Raw genomic sequence first — 17,076 nt, 5'->3', positions numbered from 1 at the left:
CACCCACCTTCCGCCATAACAAATGGTTTGACTCTGTCTGTAAGAATGTAAACTATGATGTTTAACTCAAACACTTTGATGAACATTAAATCTAATTTGCATTTATATAGCATGGGTCTATAGTGTTAAAAAAACACGCTGCCTGCTCAAAGCTAATTTAACTAGGTATTATGCACTAGCTGTATGTTTTTTCTAAGTATATATAACTACAAAGAAACTTGATGAATCACTTCTTTGCAATGCAACAAATACTGGTCTCTAAATTTCAATTTCTACAGCACTCATGGTTTTCTAAGACACAAATGAGTGACATTTTCATTCTACTAAAATCACTGACTTCTCTAAAGCCACATCAACATTTCAATATAGGGTTATTATTCCTTAGGACCAATACATAATAAGTTGCACTGACAGATAACAGTCTTCAGAGAAAACAGCATGCTAAAATCTTTATCCTTCAATTTAATTATCTTAGGGTTTGTAGGAAAATTACGTGTCCTCCAATAAAAAGAAGAGTGTATATAGATCTATGACATAATCCAGTGTAGAGGTTTGTAACTTGCTAACGCTGTCTTATGGTACAAAACATAGCAACAAACCAGATGCTCTCAGAAGAAAAGCATTCCTGAGCAGACTGTAGGTGCAGAAGAAGAGGTCTTTTCTGCATTAACTAACTACATTTGATTAGCTGAAAACAATCTTTCACATTCTAATTAATATGTTGCACTGGAAATTAACTAGCTCAGAGATGGGAATTCAGTCAATAATTCCACCATTTACTCAATACTAAGTCAGGTACTGAGCAGCTGTCTTAAAAGTCTGCTTTGTATTTGGAAACATGGGGGCGTGTTTTCATATTAAATAGAGGTTGATTTTTCTTCATTTTTTTGCAGACATGGTTTGTATCAGATCCCAGAACCAGCTAGTGAGAAATCTGGCACACATTCATGTGTACCATGACACAGAGGAAATCCTTGATAGATGCTTCAAAAAACTAAGTCATGAAAACCTTAACATTCTCCTCCTTAAAATTTGAAAAACTAGCAATGCACAGCCAACAATTCTACTCTGACTTTAGCAATAGGAAACACTAAGAAACTGATAATGCAAAGTTAAACACTACTTAAGCAGTATTTTGTGTGTTAAAATCACAGGCTAACCAGAAGACATTATCCGTAGCATTTTGCTTTACAACTCATAGAAGATCACATGTAATTAACACATAGAATTTTTCACTACTAAATACTGACGATACAGACTGCTGCTTCCCCATTTTAATGTTGTTTTTTTTCCACCACAATTATTTATTAGTATTAGCATTATTATATCTCAACAATTACCTTCAGTGTGAATTCCAAAACATTTTCTCCTGGCTTAATCCTTCCCAATTCAAGAAGATCTATCAGCTGAAGTTTTTTTGTGTTTTTTCTCGCATACTTCCTTTGTTTTTGTTCACATTCCTTGTAACCATAGTTCTGGAAAGATTTCTCACTAAGGTTTACTGGATAATCTGCGTTTGATGCAAAATTTGCATCCACTGATGCTGCATTGAATGAGTTCCCATGACTCCGAAAGAACATTTGATGCAGATTAGGAAAGTTATCTGTGGACGCTGATGTTATTACTTGCTGGTGCTGCTGGAAAGCTTTTTTCTTATTTACATATCTGTGTACATCCCCATCAGCAAGAACGTGCTGACAGTCACCACCAGGCTGACAAACACTGTTACTGGCAGCAGTGCTTTGGGCTTCTGAAATACTTAATGTGTTGGTCACTGAAGTGGGATCTAATGACTTGTTTCCTTGCTCTCCAACTGCTATGTGATCAATGTCTTTTTGCTGCCAACGGTTAGTTTTAGCAGTGGAAGCTGCAGGTTTTGGAGGCAATGCCACTAACTCTATAGCATTTGTCAACCCTGACATGTTATAGAAGTAATGTTTTCTTATCCAGTTTTCAGATGCTGAAGTACTATCAGAAACCACTTTGCCTCTTACTGCTTCTTTGTTAGTTTCTGTCTCAACCAAGCAGTTGTTTGGATTCTGGTTGCATTCCTGAGCTGAAAATCTGTTTTCTGAAGAGAGATGTGCTTTTACTCTGTTTTCATTAGGCATACTGGCACCAAGTCCCATAGCGTGTGTAACTACATTGGGATTCATGATTTGCTTCCCTGAATCTGATGCTCTGAACACTTGCTTTGTTTTTCTATAATTTTCTATTTTCTGGAGTAATTTCTTCTGGTTTTGGACAACAGTCAGATTCTTTTGCCTAGAAGAGAGGTTAGCTACTTGTTCAATCCATGCTTAAAAGATTCTGCTGAAGCCTTACGGAAAATTTAGAAGTAATAAGAAAAAACTACGAAGTTACTGTGAACACAAAACACGAACAGCTTAACTCACTGAAAATAGGGATTTGTTTCAAAGGACTTTCTCAACCTCTAAAATATGAACAAAGCTTTTTTTATCATACCTAAAGTTGGTAATATATTAAGTTTATTGTTCAAATGCAAGGCTTTATGCACAAGAAACTGCAGAATCCTCTCTAAAAGTAAAATGCAAAGCATCAAAAATGCAGTAAAAACTTTATATCACTTCTAACTCATCGGGTTTGTATTATCACTAGTCAGCCTTTTATCACTGCAAATCCTAATAGTTCATTGAATTCAGTGCCACTGCCGCTCAAATTTGGAGTCTATTTTACAGTGAGCTCAGAATAAATTCTTGAAGTTATTATCACATATTTTTTTATGGTCTTTCACCACAAAATGCTTAGTGAAAATCAAAACTGTAATAATGCTACCATAACCATTCAGACAAGGGGCAGAGCAGTTTAGAATGTTATACGCTAGCCTGGGAATCTCTTTTCTTTAGGCCCAGCTTCTTGGTTGAACTTGTCTCCCCTTAAGACTTCTTTCCAGGGATTTCACCTCCTGCCGAAATCAGAATTCTTTATTTCCACCACTTCGGCATGAAAACCACCAGTATGATCCCATATTCTTTTTTTTTTTTTTTCCTAATCCCACCTCATAAGGCAATTGATTGCAGCACTGCTCTGACATCACACAGGAAAGATAGAGGAGTACCACAAGGGGTGAGAAAAGGAACAGCAGCAAGATTTGCTTTAAACTTCACCCATAGCACAGATATCATGCAAGTAGCATTATCTCACACTGGGAAGAGAGAGAGTGTAGAGGGGTTCAAGACAGAGGTATAATAAGACTAGTTGGTATATAATAAGGACAACTAAATTACAGTGTGACTGTATTAATGCCCAATACCGTGATATGATTAAAATCCATGATATGAGCAACATATTCAACATGATCAACATAATCAACTTATTATCAATCACTAATATTACTGAGCCTTCACAACTACAGAATCCTGGAGAATACTGTGACACTCCAGTAATTTTTCTTTGGTGAAGTGTTGTTGCTTTATTGCTGTATAAATACAGAAGAAGCTGAAACTAAAGAGAAAATATGAGGCAAAAATGGTGTGACTGGAATGTCAAGGGCAAAGCAACATACAAATACAACGTTTTTTTTTCCTCCTCATTTTTCTTAGGTGAGAAAACATTTTAATATCTTCAAAGGAATATACAGAAATTGAGATGTAATATATCTTCCTGTGCCAACTAAGTGAGCAACAGAAAGATAAAAAACATGATGCTTCCTTATCTTCTGTACATTCATGTCTTGTGTGGCAAAAGATTTTTACTTCATTAAAAGCAAACTTTACATCATACAAATCATTAAAAGGAAATATAATATGATTTGGAATTAAGTTCACTACAGTTGGTGGACAGCTGATGCATTAGGCATAGAGTATGTGCAATACCCAGAAATATTTATCAGCTTTCTCCAGAACACCTTTTTTCCCTCAAGATTAGAAGGCAGATTAAGTTTGTGAAAATAAGTTTTGTCTTTGTTTTTAATTCATTCAATACCTTGTTCACAATAATAGTTTGGAACACTAAATTCTCTTGTCATAAACATTCTTATTTTCTAATAATTCATGTAATTTGTGTAATTCTCCTCCTACTGGAGGTAACAGAAGTTAAAATGGAGCAAATGCAGCAAAGGCTGAAAGAAAAGATTTTGTTCTGCTTTCAAAGCACTGTTACTAATCTCCTAATAACCTCTGTCAGTACTGCTTTAAAAAAAACTCTATAAATACAAACCTTGTATTCTACATACCTGTATTTTTTATCAAGGGCAGCCCTGTCTGCTTTCTGTTCTGCAAACACTTTATTCAGAGTACCTTCTATCTGAGACAGGCCTTGGGTAAACACATCTGTCCATTATTTTGATGCAAACAGAAGGATGATGGTGATGGTTGAAAATAATGGTAGAAAATAATTGCAGCGATAACACATTTAATATAGCAAAAAACACTGCCCAACTATAAAAGCATTGCTACAGCTTTACACGGCCATTCACGTTAAAAGCTATTTACAAACAGAGTACTTCTAGAGATATTATTCTCAGGAAAAAATACTAAGTACAGGTTTAATTTAAAATTAAATAGCCCAAGTATCAGAAAAGTTTGAAGTATCAGTGCCCAGTCTAGGAAGTCATAAAGGGAACAAAGCAGATTAAAAGAACTGTCCCATGGCTGAGAAGCACTGAAACCTTTTTGAAGTTCTTGCAAGGAGCTGCATAACATAATTATATCGCAGAATCATAGAACGGCCTTGGTTAAAAAGGACCATAACGGTCATCTAGTTTCAACCCTCTCTGCTATGTGAAGCAATCTGCAGAAATTACACAAGCTTAAGAAGGCAGCTAAAACATTTATATCTGAAGTATACAATAATTTGATAATTGGAGCTGTTCCTAGCTAAAAATATGCAAAAAGCATACGTACTTTATTCTTACTTATCTTCAAATATGTGTTATAGAATAAGATTAGAAATCATAAATTCTTATTCACTATATTTTTCTGTAATAGGAGAAGCAGTTAAAAATTTTTCTCTGGATGCTCTCTTTTCTTAGATATATATCATAGGAGAGAGTTCATAAGTCATGCTCAGTAGACACCACAGGAATAATACGTGAAACATACAATCCCTGAATGTATAAAACAGGAAAGATGAGACTTCATTATGGAAAATGGATAATTATATGACTAAAAAAAATGTATTTACATTTCGAATAACCTATTTCATAGTACCTACCAGTATTTATTAAATTAGAAAGATATTAAATTACTACTCTGATTTATCATAGAGTCACAGAATGGTTTCTGTTGGAAGAGACTTTAAAGACAGTCCCATTCCAACCCCCAAGGCAGGGTTGCCACCAAGGTTGTTGGATTGCTGCCTGTCCAACCTGGCATTAAATGCTCCCACAGATGGGGCATCCACATTTTCTCCAGCCAGCTTGTGCAGGTACCTCACCACCCCGAGTGGGTTTAAGGTAGTTTAACAGAGAATCTTAGAGTAGTTTGTCTTGCATAGACACACCTCATTCTCTACTGCTAATTTGTCAATATATGACATATTCTTGTTCAGCCTTGTGCTTCTTCACAAGTAATAATTATGATTTCATTTAACAAGTAGCTAGATGATTAATACTTTAGTCAGAAGTGGTAACAAATCACCATGTTCATCGCTCTTCTATCCCTAAACAGGAAGTCTGATACTTCTTATTTTCCTCATTCATGAAATTGTACACATCTGTTTCACCTTATTATGCATGAAGCTTTATCATGCATAGAGAATTCTGCCTAGCATATGTCTAATACAGCAAATACTTTTTAAGCAAGTAAAATTTTAATTAACAGTTCGAACTTCGTAAATTTGACTTAGAAGCTATAAATCTGTGTAATTCCCTATCTCACATTTATTTTTGAAGAGATAAACTGATCACTTTAAATATAATTTGAAAGCTTCACGCTATTTTCAGGGAAAAAAAGAAAATAACTTTCCTTGCTGTTCTCCAGCAAAACACTCTCATGGGCGTGAGCTGCCCAAAAATATAGAGTTCTGCCTAGATAGCAGAGGCAGTCTGGGAGAGAGACACTGATCAAAGGCCTTTTTGCAGCAAGCTCTGCCACTTCAACAGTCACAGCCTCATGATCTAGGAAGCCAGTGTCACTTAGTACTGTCTCTTGAGATTAATCTGAACTGAGATTTGATAGGCCAAGTCAAATTACACAAGCAGGCACCAGCATTTCTGAAACTGCCCATTATCGACAACACCTACTTTAAGATTTCTCTTTCCCCTCTCATTAATTATTTTAGGCTGCTGAAAAAGCAGCTGCAATAGAACAAAAATGATATAACCACTATTTTTACATATAAACACCTGTTCATGCTCATGGGGGGGCTCTAGAAGAATCCCATGTACTTACCACTGAAGAATGCTGCCAGTAGTATGCATTTTTTATTTGATGATTCTTTTTTTATACTATTAGTTTGATTTGAAACAGAATATTTCTGTGCTGCCAAGTGGCATGCTTTCAATTTTCCATTCTTAAGCTAGAAGCATTGTAGGAAGAACAGCTGCTGGGAACTGGAATTAAAATCTTACTCTCAAGTTGTAATTTCTAGAGGAGTTATCCAAACAGGTTACTTGCAACACAACTTCTAAAATGATGATATTTGATATTTACAAAAAGATAACTGAAAAAAACTTGAATTTTACATCTACCTGCATCTTCAGAAGTTCTCAGTTCAAGTAGCAACAGCTCTTTCTGCTTCTTTTCAACATCTTGTATGGCAGCAACAGTATTCTATTAACAAATACATCATAGCAAGAAGTAGAGTCAAATGCACTGCATAATATACTGATTATGTTACATGGCGTGAAAGATAAGTATTGCTGGACTCAAATTATTCCAGAGAGGGAGCAGCTACTATGTGTAAGCCATGGGGGCACTGGTATGATATAAATACTGTGGAGGCTGCGCTCTGTAAGGGGATATCACAGCCTGGGTTTGCCCAGTCATTCAAACTAGTCTATTTTAGAGTCCACCTCCGGGTTCACCACAGAGATCAGATAGTGAATCTCACCATGAAAGCAACACCTAGACAACTTAAACATTACCTGTAAGTATCAGTAAGAGTTTTCCTAACATACAAATTATGCAAAAATCTTTGTGAGTCTTTTAAACTCAGATTAAACGATTTCTAAATGTCTTCATTGTGAAGAAAAAGCATCACACTTTCTTGATGGAAAGCCTAGGATTCCTGACTTTTTTATATTCAAATAAGCAATAAAAAATATGTATGTGTTGCCTACTATTTGCACAAGATGTATAAATGCGCGGGAGTCACGAAGAGCGGAAAGTGATAATCTCCAATTTTTTCATATGCTGTAATCCACAGTTTACCGATCACGATACTGTTCTTTACGTATACTCTGGAGGGTCAATTATTTTAATGATAGTTTTATGCTATTCAGCCAGTAAACAACACTATACAGTAGCACACTATGGAGCAATACAACAAAATTCTCCTATTATCCATACTCACCACACTGTATTTCTCACTTTGTGGCTCCAAAGATGTATCACCATTTTCACAACACTTAAAACAAATGTTTTTTTGTCTTCTTGACCTGTAGTACATTCCGTCTTCTTGACCTATAGTACACTTTGCAACTAAGAAAAACAAAAATAATAAATATCACTTCAAATGAAATTGCAGGATCACAATGTGTTAGACAAGCTAATACAGGTTACAGAAATAAAAAGGTAGACCAAACTACGATAAAAACATCTTGCATATGCAAATGAGCTCAAATTTAAGCAGTATGAGGAAATAGTCTTTAAAGCTACAATTACAGATTATAACGTGAACCATGTTATGTTATGTTATTCCTCACATTTTCAGGAAAACACCCTTACGTTTCCTATTTCCTAAAATATAGGAATAACAATCAGTTGATAATAAAGTTAAAAATATTTCACAGAATCACAGAATTGTAGGGGTTGGAAGGGACCTCTAGAGATCATCGAGACCAACCCCCCTGCCAAAGCAGGTTCCCCACACCAGGTCGCACAGGTAGGCGTCCAGGAGAGACTTGAATATCTCCAGAGAAGGAGACTCCACAACCTCCCTGGGCAGCCTGTTCCAGTGCTCTGTCACCCTCACCATGAAGAAGTTCTTACGCACATTCATGCGAAACTTCCTATGCTGCAGCTTATGTCCGTTTCCCCTCATCCTGTCTCCACGTACCACTGAAAAGAGACTGGCCTCACCGCTATGGCCGCCACACCTCAGATATTTATAAACCTGGATCAGGTCTCAGTCTTCTTTTCTTAAGGCTAAACAGACCCAGTTCACTTAGCCTTTCTTCACAGGGGAGATGCTCCAGGCCCTTCACCATCTTTGTGGCCCTCCGCTGGACTCTTTCCAAGAGATCCCTGTCTTTTTTGTACTGGGGAGCCCAGAACTGCACACAGTACTCCAGATGAGGCCTTACCAGGGCAGAGTAGAGGGGGAGGATCACCTCCCTCGACCTGCTGGACATGCTCTTTTCAATGCACCCCAGAATGCCATTGGCCTTCTTGGCCATGAGGGCACACTGCTGGCTCATGGCCAACCTGTCATCCACCAGGATGCCCAGGTCCCTCTCTGCAGAGCTCCTCTCCAGCAGCTCATTCCCCAGCCTGTATTGGTGCATGCAATTATTCCTCCCTAGGTGTAAGACCCTACACTTGCTTTTGTTGAACCTCATCCGGTTTCTTACTGCCCAGCTCTCCAGCCTGTCCAGGTCTCGCTGAATGGCAGCACAGCCTTCAGGCGTGTCAGCCAATCCTCCCAACTTTGTATCATCAGCAAACTTGCTGAGGGTGGCCACTATCCCCTCATCAAGGTCATTGATGAAGATGTTGAACAAGACCGGACCCAGCACAGACCCCTGGGGGACACCACTGGTTACAGGTCTCCAGCCAGACTCTGCGTTGGTCATCTCCACCAACGACGACCCTCAGCGCTCTGCCAGTCAGCCAGTTCTCAACCCACCTCACTGTCCACTCATCTATCCCACACTTCCTCAGCTTTGTTATTAGGATGTTGTGGGAGACAGTATCAAATGCCTTTCTAAAAATCAAGGTAGACTACATCTACTGCTCTTCCCCCATCCACCCAGCATGTGACAGCATCATAGAAGGCCACCAGGTTGGTCGAGCACGACCTCCCCTTAGTGAACCCATGCTGACTCCTGATAACCTCCTTTTCTCCCAGTTGTCTGGAGATGGTATCCAGCACAAGCTGTTCCATCACCTTTCCAGGGACAGACGTGAGGCTGACAGGCCTATAATTACCCAGATCTTCCTTTTTGAAGACTGGAGTGACATTGGCTATCCTCCAGTCTACAGGGACCTCCCCTGTTATCCAAGACCTCTCAAAAATGATGGAGAGCGGTTCGGCAATGACCTCTGCCAGCTCCCTCAGCACCCCATGGATGTTAAGTACTAAGATCCCATGGACTTGTGGACCTTAGTACTGCCTAGGCGCTCACGCACGTCCTCTTTCCTGACTAAAGGGAAGTCTCCCATTCCCCAGACCCTCTCACTAACCTCCAGGGTGTGGGATTCCTGCAGGGGAGCCTTTTCACTGAAGACAGAAGTAAAGAAGGCATTCAGTATCTCTGCCTTCTCAGCATCCCCCGTTACCAGAACCCCCCCCTCACTTAGTAAAGGGCCCACATTCTGTCTAGTGAGAATGTTCCAGACAATATGCAGCTCTGTACATTGTATTCTAATGTATAGTTATGTATTGAGATTACAGTGCAATCTTATGATTAATATTATAAAACCAACATACCTGTAATGTCACTAGTTTCAATAGGAAGTACATATTCGACAGAACAATAAGACATCAGCAGTTCTTTCATTTCATCATCACAAGCTTCATCCAAAGCACTTTTCCCAGAATCATTCCTCTCACATGGGTTTGCTCCATGCTGCAGTAGAATCCTGGCTGCCTATTACAGAGTGTTATTTGTACTGTGGTTATTCTTGATGTGGACATATGATACAACTTATAAATGATAAATATTATTTATCATAAATCACAAATAACAAAAATACGAATAAAGCTGTCACACCTGCAGTCTCAATTAAAAAAGTAAGTGTGATTGGCTCTTCTATTTCTAATCTTTCCACACATATAATTTACAACTTTTTGTTAAACTTCCCTTGCCTATAGTAGTGTTACATACAGCGGTTACAAAACATCACAGATCTAAATTAAAAAAAAAAGGTGAATTATGAACGAAGTGCAGAAAAGAAATGGGTTGTTTCCTCTGAATATTTAACAGTGGTTTTATTCTTCAATTATATGCACTAACATTTTTTTTTTTTTCTTTCCAAAATCCAAATCACTTTACTTCATTTTAAAATGCGGAAAAGTGATTTGTGACATTGTTGGAATTACACACCCTTTAAAATTCAGATCATAAGAAAGCATCAGGGAGGTAGAGCTTTAATGATAAAGAATTTCCACATGTATGATTTTTCATATTTAGCATTTCTAATTTTCTTACTGTTGAATACTAGAAAGAATATGGAAGTTCAAAATCTGCTGTGTTGTTTCTAGAGTAGTGACAGAACCTCCTCTACTGGTTTCCCTTACAAATACTGAAAACATGTAAAATATTGTTTAAGAGTCCTACTGAGAGTAAAGTACTAACACAGTGAAATCACCTCTTCCATTTTATCTTGCCCCAAAGAAAAGATAAATAGGATGCCTCACAGATAAGATAAATGAGATGGAAAATCAGCTCTTTTGATAGGAATAGAGGGTTAAGTTAGAGTCAACCTGGCATCATCTGCTTATGCTCAGTTCCTTGGGACTCACTGTGCCAAAACATTCTACTTATTTGTTCCTTCAAATAAAAGGCAGACATATGGCTGTCTCCTTGAGGAGTGTGTTCATTTCACCAATTCTACATGGATCCAAAGCACATTCCTCAACTATATTTCTTCACCATGCACGTAACAAACACCTAGTCTATGGTATGAGGAATTCCCAGTCATTTAGGACTTTCCAGTGTGAGAGAATCCAAATGTTCCCATTTCTACAGCTACCTATCCCAGTCCATGCTGGAGTTGCGTTAAGCCTCTACTACTCCTGATGAGTACCCTGGTCTACTCCTTTCCTTACACTGGCACAGTTCTTGAACAGGTTCAGCAGGCTCTCCTAAAGAAGGCCTTGTTTTTAGAGGACTACTTCTCCACTTGTTCAACATCCTAAGCAAGTTTTACGCATAATCACTGAAGAGCTCAACACTAAAGACTAGCTGGTGACCATTGTTAGAGACAAGCAATGTTAAGCAGTCTTACAAATGTATCATTCCCTTTGCCAACTGGAAAGAGCTCACCTTCTCTCCTACACTCCTGAAGTTTAAGTCAAGTTGGATTTTATTAACAGTAAATGGAAATATTTTTAAATGGGACTGAAGAAAATATTTATGGGTAAGAAAAAATTTACAAAAGGGAAAAAATATGACAAGATATTTTTAACTGCTAAACCGGATACTTCTTTTACTCATTTTAGATGCTGTAAATGAAAAAAAAAAAAAAAAAAAACACAAAAAAAACACAACTAGAGAAAAGAACTAAGTCTATTGTTCAGTAATCAACTATTTTTTCATGAACTGGAAAAGATTTTCTTTTATTTACCAATAAAACTTGTTTTCTTAGACAGTATCTTGTTTTCTGATACATCTGTTCAACTCTGATAGGTTTCAATGGGAGATGTAGTCATGAAAGCTTCTGATTAATAGTCTCTTTATTAAAAACAAAATAAAAACAAAAAAAAAAACAACAAAACCAAACAAACAGAATGTGTGTCTACCAGAATTAATCACTGATTTTTTGCCACATCAGGGAAACATTTTGAAAATTTTGAAAAAAAAAAAACTGTTCTTTGTTTTTAAATATAATAACTTGCTTTTAAAAATCATGTTTTGAGTCTTAAACTTGTTTGCTTTAATTTACTTTAATAGGAATATTAACACAAAACACTGTTTTTATTGGTTTACTGGCAAATTCAGAATGCTCTGCGTTTCACTATTACTTTTAAAAAGTCCAATATATGGGAGAGAAACATAGGTTGCTACTGAACTTTTCTATTTGTACATCGGTCTGAAAATATCAATTAACTGTACACTCTCAACATATTTAAACCACTATTTAATTTGCTGGCCCAATACTGGAAATTAGACTCAGGTAATGTAATTTACAAGAAAAACATACCTCCAAAGAATTGATATAAACAGCATCGTGTATGGGCAAAATACCATCCAGACCTCTGCTGTTAACATCAGCACCAGCTTTCAGTAATTCTGAGATCACTTCAGTAAATCCACCAGCAGAAGCTTCATGAATTGCTGTCCAACCTAAACAAAGCAGGATGACATGTACAACATGCATCTGATTTCAAAACATCCACAGAAACCACTAACTAGCAACTATACATTTTGGTGTAAAATTTTCTGTAAAATAAACACTGGACTTCTAGTCTTTAAGATTAATCTTAACAGAATCATCTTGAATTACTAAGGTAAACTATATCCCGTGAATTCAGCTTACTTCAGAGAAAAATATATCCAGTATCAACCAGGAAGATGTTTTCTATTTTTCTATCAAACTACTAAAAATAATACAAGAAACAAACAAAAAAGTAATTAGAGTAGAAAGAATTTAAGCAAATGATTTTTAGACTTACTCCCAAGAAAATAAGATACTGTGACTGTTTTCATGCAAAGATATATATTCATGTGCATATGCATCAGCTCCCCCTGATCTTTCATGGGCACTGGTCATTCAACAAAATTTAATAATGGCTGTAAGGTCTCACACATCACAACTTATATACACTGTCTGGTGATCTACTCATCAATAGAGGAAAATGACTTGATTATTGTCCCTGCTGAGGGAAAGGTTGCATTGCTCTGCGCTGAGACACAAATCCAGAGGTTCACAAACTGCTTGTACTAATTAAATGACTTCCCCTTCTCTTTTCCCAACTAAGAATTTTGGAATCAAATCCTAAATTGATACATGTATGAACAATTTTTTCTTACCAATAGCCTCACACATCAAGAGAGAAAAAATTAATTTCAAGCTGCCATAAAGACAAGAGTGTATCACTCTGTTCCACAGTTTATCATACACCCCATCACGAGTTTCATATAAATGCTTGTACATAAGGAATGTGTGCATGTATGTATACCTTTATAAGCACATATGCAAATATAAAAGCATTCTTGCTGTACAGAGCACCAGCGTGTAATTCCAATTATTCCTATGTGTTATTTAAAATTGTTATAGAAATATTTGAACAAAATATAAGAAAAAAGTTAAAATCCAAATCAACTGTGTTTATTTAACAAATAAGAAACAATGACAAAGAGAAGCTATTTTCTATAGCATTATAGTTGAACAGCTTCAAGAGTCACAAAAATAAATCGAGACTCCAAAACTATATTAAAATTACACAAACTGTGTAAGACCGTACAGACTGTAAATGATATTAAATTACATCTAAAACAAATTGATAGGAAAGCAGTCCTCAAACCTGCATTGTCCTGTTCATTTACAGGAATTCCAGACGATATCAGACTTTTCACCAAAGATAAATTTCCCCTCCTAGCAGCAACATGCAGCTCAGTTTCTCCTTTTGCACTTTTCTTCTTTCTCTTCTTTGTCTCAACTGTTGTAATACAAGTAAAACAAAGTCTTCTTTTATTTTACATTACATACATTACTCTACATTATATACATGAAAAATTATATCTTCCCTTCTGGTAGATAAGAAACATTCTACAACACATACTGGATGCTCATTAGCAACAAAAAAATGCTTCATTTTTAAACAAGGACTCAAGCTTCGTAACTAATTTGAATTAGTGTAAACTTGTGCCTTAATTATTCAGTAATATCAACTACATCAAAAGTTTAGAAAATAACATCAAAATGGTGTGGATAAACTAAGCACCAAAACATTTACAGTTCAGATCAAGATGACTTAAGAAGAGTACAATCGATTATTGATAGGACAAGGAGGAATTTAAACTAAAAGAAGGGAGACTCAAGTTAAATGTTAGGCAGAAATTCTTTACTCAGAGGGTGGTGAGGCTCAGGAACAGGTTGCTGAGAGAAGCTATGGAGGCCAATTTGCCCTTGGAGATGTTCAAGGCCAGGCTGGATGGGCTCCCGGGCAGCTCAATCTAGTGGTTGGCAACCTGGCTCATGTCAAGAGGACTGGAAGTGGATGGTCTTTACAGTCCCTTGCAATCCAAGTCATTCTATGATTTGATGATTACAGATGAACAGGAAAGTTAACAAGGTTGAAGAGTTTAATACTCTACAGAGTTAGGAAGTCTGTTGCATTTCTCCACAAATTTCTTATAATTTACCATGCCTGCCTGCCAAATATATAAAATATATAGAAAAAGATATTTAAGAATGCATTTAAAAGCGAAGATTACCACTTTTCCATTCTGGATTCTGTATCAGAGAGGACATGGATTTCTATGGCAGGTATTTTTACAGCTGTGGTGTGACAAAGTCCTGTAAACTGATTACAAATCTTTGACTAATGTCAAGTGGCATACCTTAACTACTTTTTAATTAAAGTTGAAAAGCGCTTGATTCATGATTGTTAATAAATTTTGTTTAATCCTTCTCTTATCGGTTCACAGAACAAACAATATCTACTTTAAAAAGTATCATATGGTCATGAAATAATCCTAATTCCCAGGCTTCAAGTAACAGATACAGAACTGGAAGAAATATAAAGAAAAAGGAACAGATCTAAAAAGTATTAATCTGTATATAAAGTAACAATGACCTTCTCCAGCAAACTGCAAGAAAACAGACATGCATGTCTGTGTCATGGTGTCAAATTTCAAAATGTCTACCATGCATTTTAACCTTTTTTTCCCACTCTTGTTCTCAATGCTTTAATACTATGCCATTACATTTAAAAATCATCATCATCATTTGTTTCTTTTCCTTATTTCTTAAAAATATGGAATTTATTAAAAAAAAAAGGAAAGTAAAAAGTATTTTTCAACTCTTAGCCATGTTTTTTTAAAAAAATTATTCATATGAACAATTAGTTCCTGCATCCCAAATGTTTCCTCTTCTCATCAGACAAGCTGTCTTCTCAAATATTTCCAGCTATCAGTATTCATTACTATCAAATATCTTCCATGATTTGACAGCTGCCTTGCTTTAGGTTCTTCCTAAAGAAAGTCTTCCAGAAAAACTATTTTTCCAAGGTTTCATTTAAGGTAAACTACTGAGCTTGTCATCCAGGACTGTTTGAAAGCACAGGAAAGACATACTGTCACTATATAAAAGACAGACATGTAATGAGGATGTATCCACATTAACTTTAAATTTGTGCAGGTCCTGCAGCATACAGACCATGACAGCACAGAGCTCTACATTGGCTATTACAATCTGTCAGACAGCATTTGCGGGGCCAACTTTGCAATGGGTGTACTTGGGTCACACTCTATGGACAACCAAAGGAGCTAAAAACTTTTTGCAAATGAAAACTTTGATTAAAGAGCATGCAGAAGGGGCACATTATTGAAATATTTCTCCACTAGCCTGAGACCTATACTTCTGTAAAATAACACACTGTATTTTGTCTACAAGCTTCTGAGTATGAACTCCCAAAGTAATCATTTACTTTCTGCTTCCTTTCTGCTTCCCTCTTATTCATGAGACAGTGTCCTAGGGACTCTTTTTAGAGATATAGGGGAGAAAAAAGGTACACAACCACCCATTAAGTCAACAACACTTAGTAATAAAGGCTGCAAGTGAACAGAAATATTTGCAATGTTTTCCAGTTAAGTTGCCGTGCACTATTCTTCATGCTTGCTAGGAAGCATTTGAAATAGCATAATTAAACAATGGCATAATTAAACAATAATCAAAGTTCCCCATTAAGTACATTGCCTGGTGACTGATAAGCAGGAAAGTTTAGGACCTCAGCACATATGTAATCCAGTGATTGCATGAACAAAGAAAAGGCAGAGAGGCTAGAGTAGCCAACAGTTAGGTTTGATTAGGCTGCAACATTTCAGCAACTTCTTTAAAAAGGCACTGGAAACTTCACTACTGGTCTGTGAGTAATTCTTTTCACAGGCCAAACTATAAGAAAAGCAAGCTGTTTGTGCCCTCATTTTCTGTAAGCAGAGTAGGAATGCCAAGAGCCTAACAGGTGACTGATTGGACTGAAGTAGCACTGCGCACGTGATCATCTAGGAACAGGAGATTTTCATTCAAGAATGGAATAATATAAGGAAAGTCATTGAGACACTGAACAATCAGATAGGATACAAAAGCCAGTTAAAGGCAAAAATATCTGAAAACTTTGCAAGCTATAAAAACATTATCCCATCTTTTTTTTTTTTTTTTTCCCCTGCTGCAACTGGAATGCCAGTCTCTAAAGCTATTATTAATGCCTTCAGCTATAAAAAAAGCTATACTTGCTTCCATGACCTCTCAAAACTGTAACATTTCTCTACAATAGAGGGAAATAATTAAATTTTAGCTGAAAAAAAAAAAAATACGGCCTGCAAAATCTGCCTTGGGGAAAGAGAGTTATCTGTGAAATAATGCTCTAGAGGAGATTGGAATGTAAGACCTTTGCCTAGGAAGTAAAAAACGTTAAGGAAAAAACATCCCATTTGCTCCACTATAAGTATTGAGCAGAAACATAAGAGATGCAGAAAAGGACATTAATAGGAAAATGAATGATTTCCATGTTCGTTATTTATTCTTGCAATAATTAAAAGCAGATGGTGACGTATTGAATGTGCAATGTCCAAGAATGATATAAAAAGGAATTCATACAAGAGAAGGAAGCAATCTAGAGATAGGAAAGCTACGTACTGACACCACCAAATACTGGAGAATAGCAAGCAGCAGGGAGCACCTATTTCTTTTCATCTACTCCTTCACTTCCAAAGGAATACAGAACCTTGCTCCAGAAACTCAAGACAACAGAAACTTGAGAAGGATTGAAAATTAGTAACCATCTGAGAAAGAAAGAGGAAAGAGCATTCTGTACAACTCAAGAGAAAAGAAAACAAGAAGCTTG

General features: G+C 36.6%; 1 protein-coding gene across 3 annotated transcripts in view; it reads right to left on the bottom strand.

The window, feature by feature from the left end:
• The window catches only part of ANKRD31 (ankyrin repeat domain 31), a 55,234-nt gene that overhangs the window by 13,072 nt on the left and 25,086 nt on the right, over positions 1-17,076 (bottom strand). For all 3 annotated transcript variants that reach the window (XM_085213635.1, XM_085213636.1, XM_085213637.1), the window contains 7 exons: positions 13,534-13,668; positions 12,210-12,352; positions 9,775-9,934; positions 7,477-7,604; positions 6,653-6,734; positions 4,196-4,292; positions 1,341-2,265 (listed from right to left, as the gene is read on the bottom strand). In XM_085213635.1, the coding sequence (XP_085069761.1) occupies positions 1,341-2,265; positions 4,196-4,292; positions 6,653-6,734; positions 7,477-7,604; positions 9,775-9,934; positions 12,210-12,352; positions 13,534-13,668 (1,670 nt within the window). The remainder of the gene's footprint in view (positions 1-1,340; positions 2,266-4,195; positions 4,293-6,652; positions 6,735-7,476; positions 7,605-9,774; positions 9,935-12,209; positions 12,353-13,533; positions 13,669-17,076) is intronic.

The sequence above is a fragment of the Meleagris gallopavo genome, chromosome Z (assembly GCF_905368555.1).
Source record: "Meleagris gallopavo chromosome Z, MGAL_WU_HG_1.1, whole genome shotgun sequence".
Taxonomy (NCBI): domain Eukaryota; kingdom Metazoa; phylum Chordata; class Aves; order Galliformes; family Phasianidae; genus Meleagris; species Meleagris gallopavo.
Note: the sequence above shows the minus strand (reverse complement) of the source record. Positions and strands in the feature narration are given on the sequence as shown.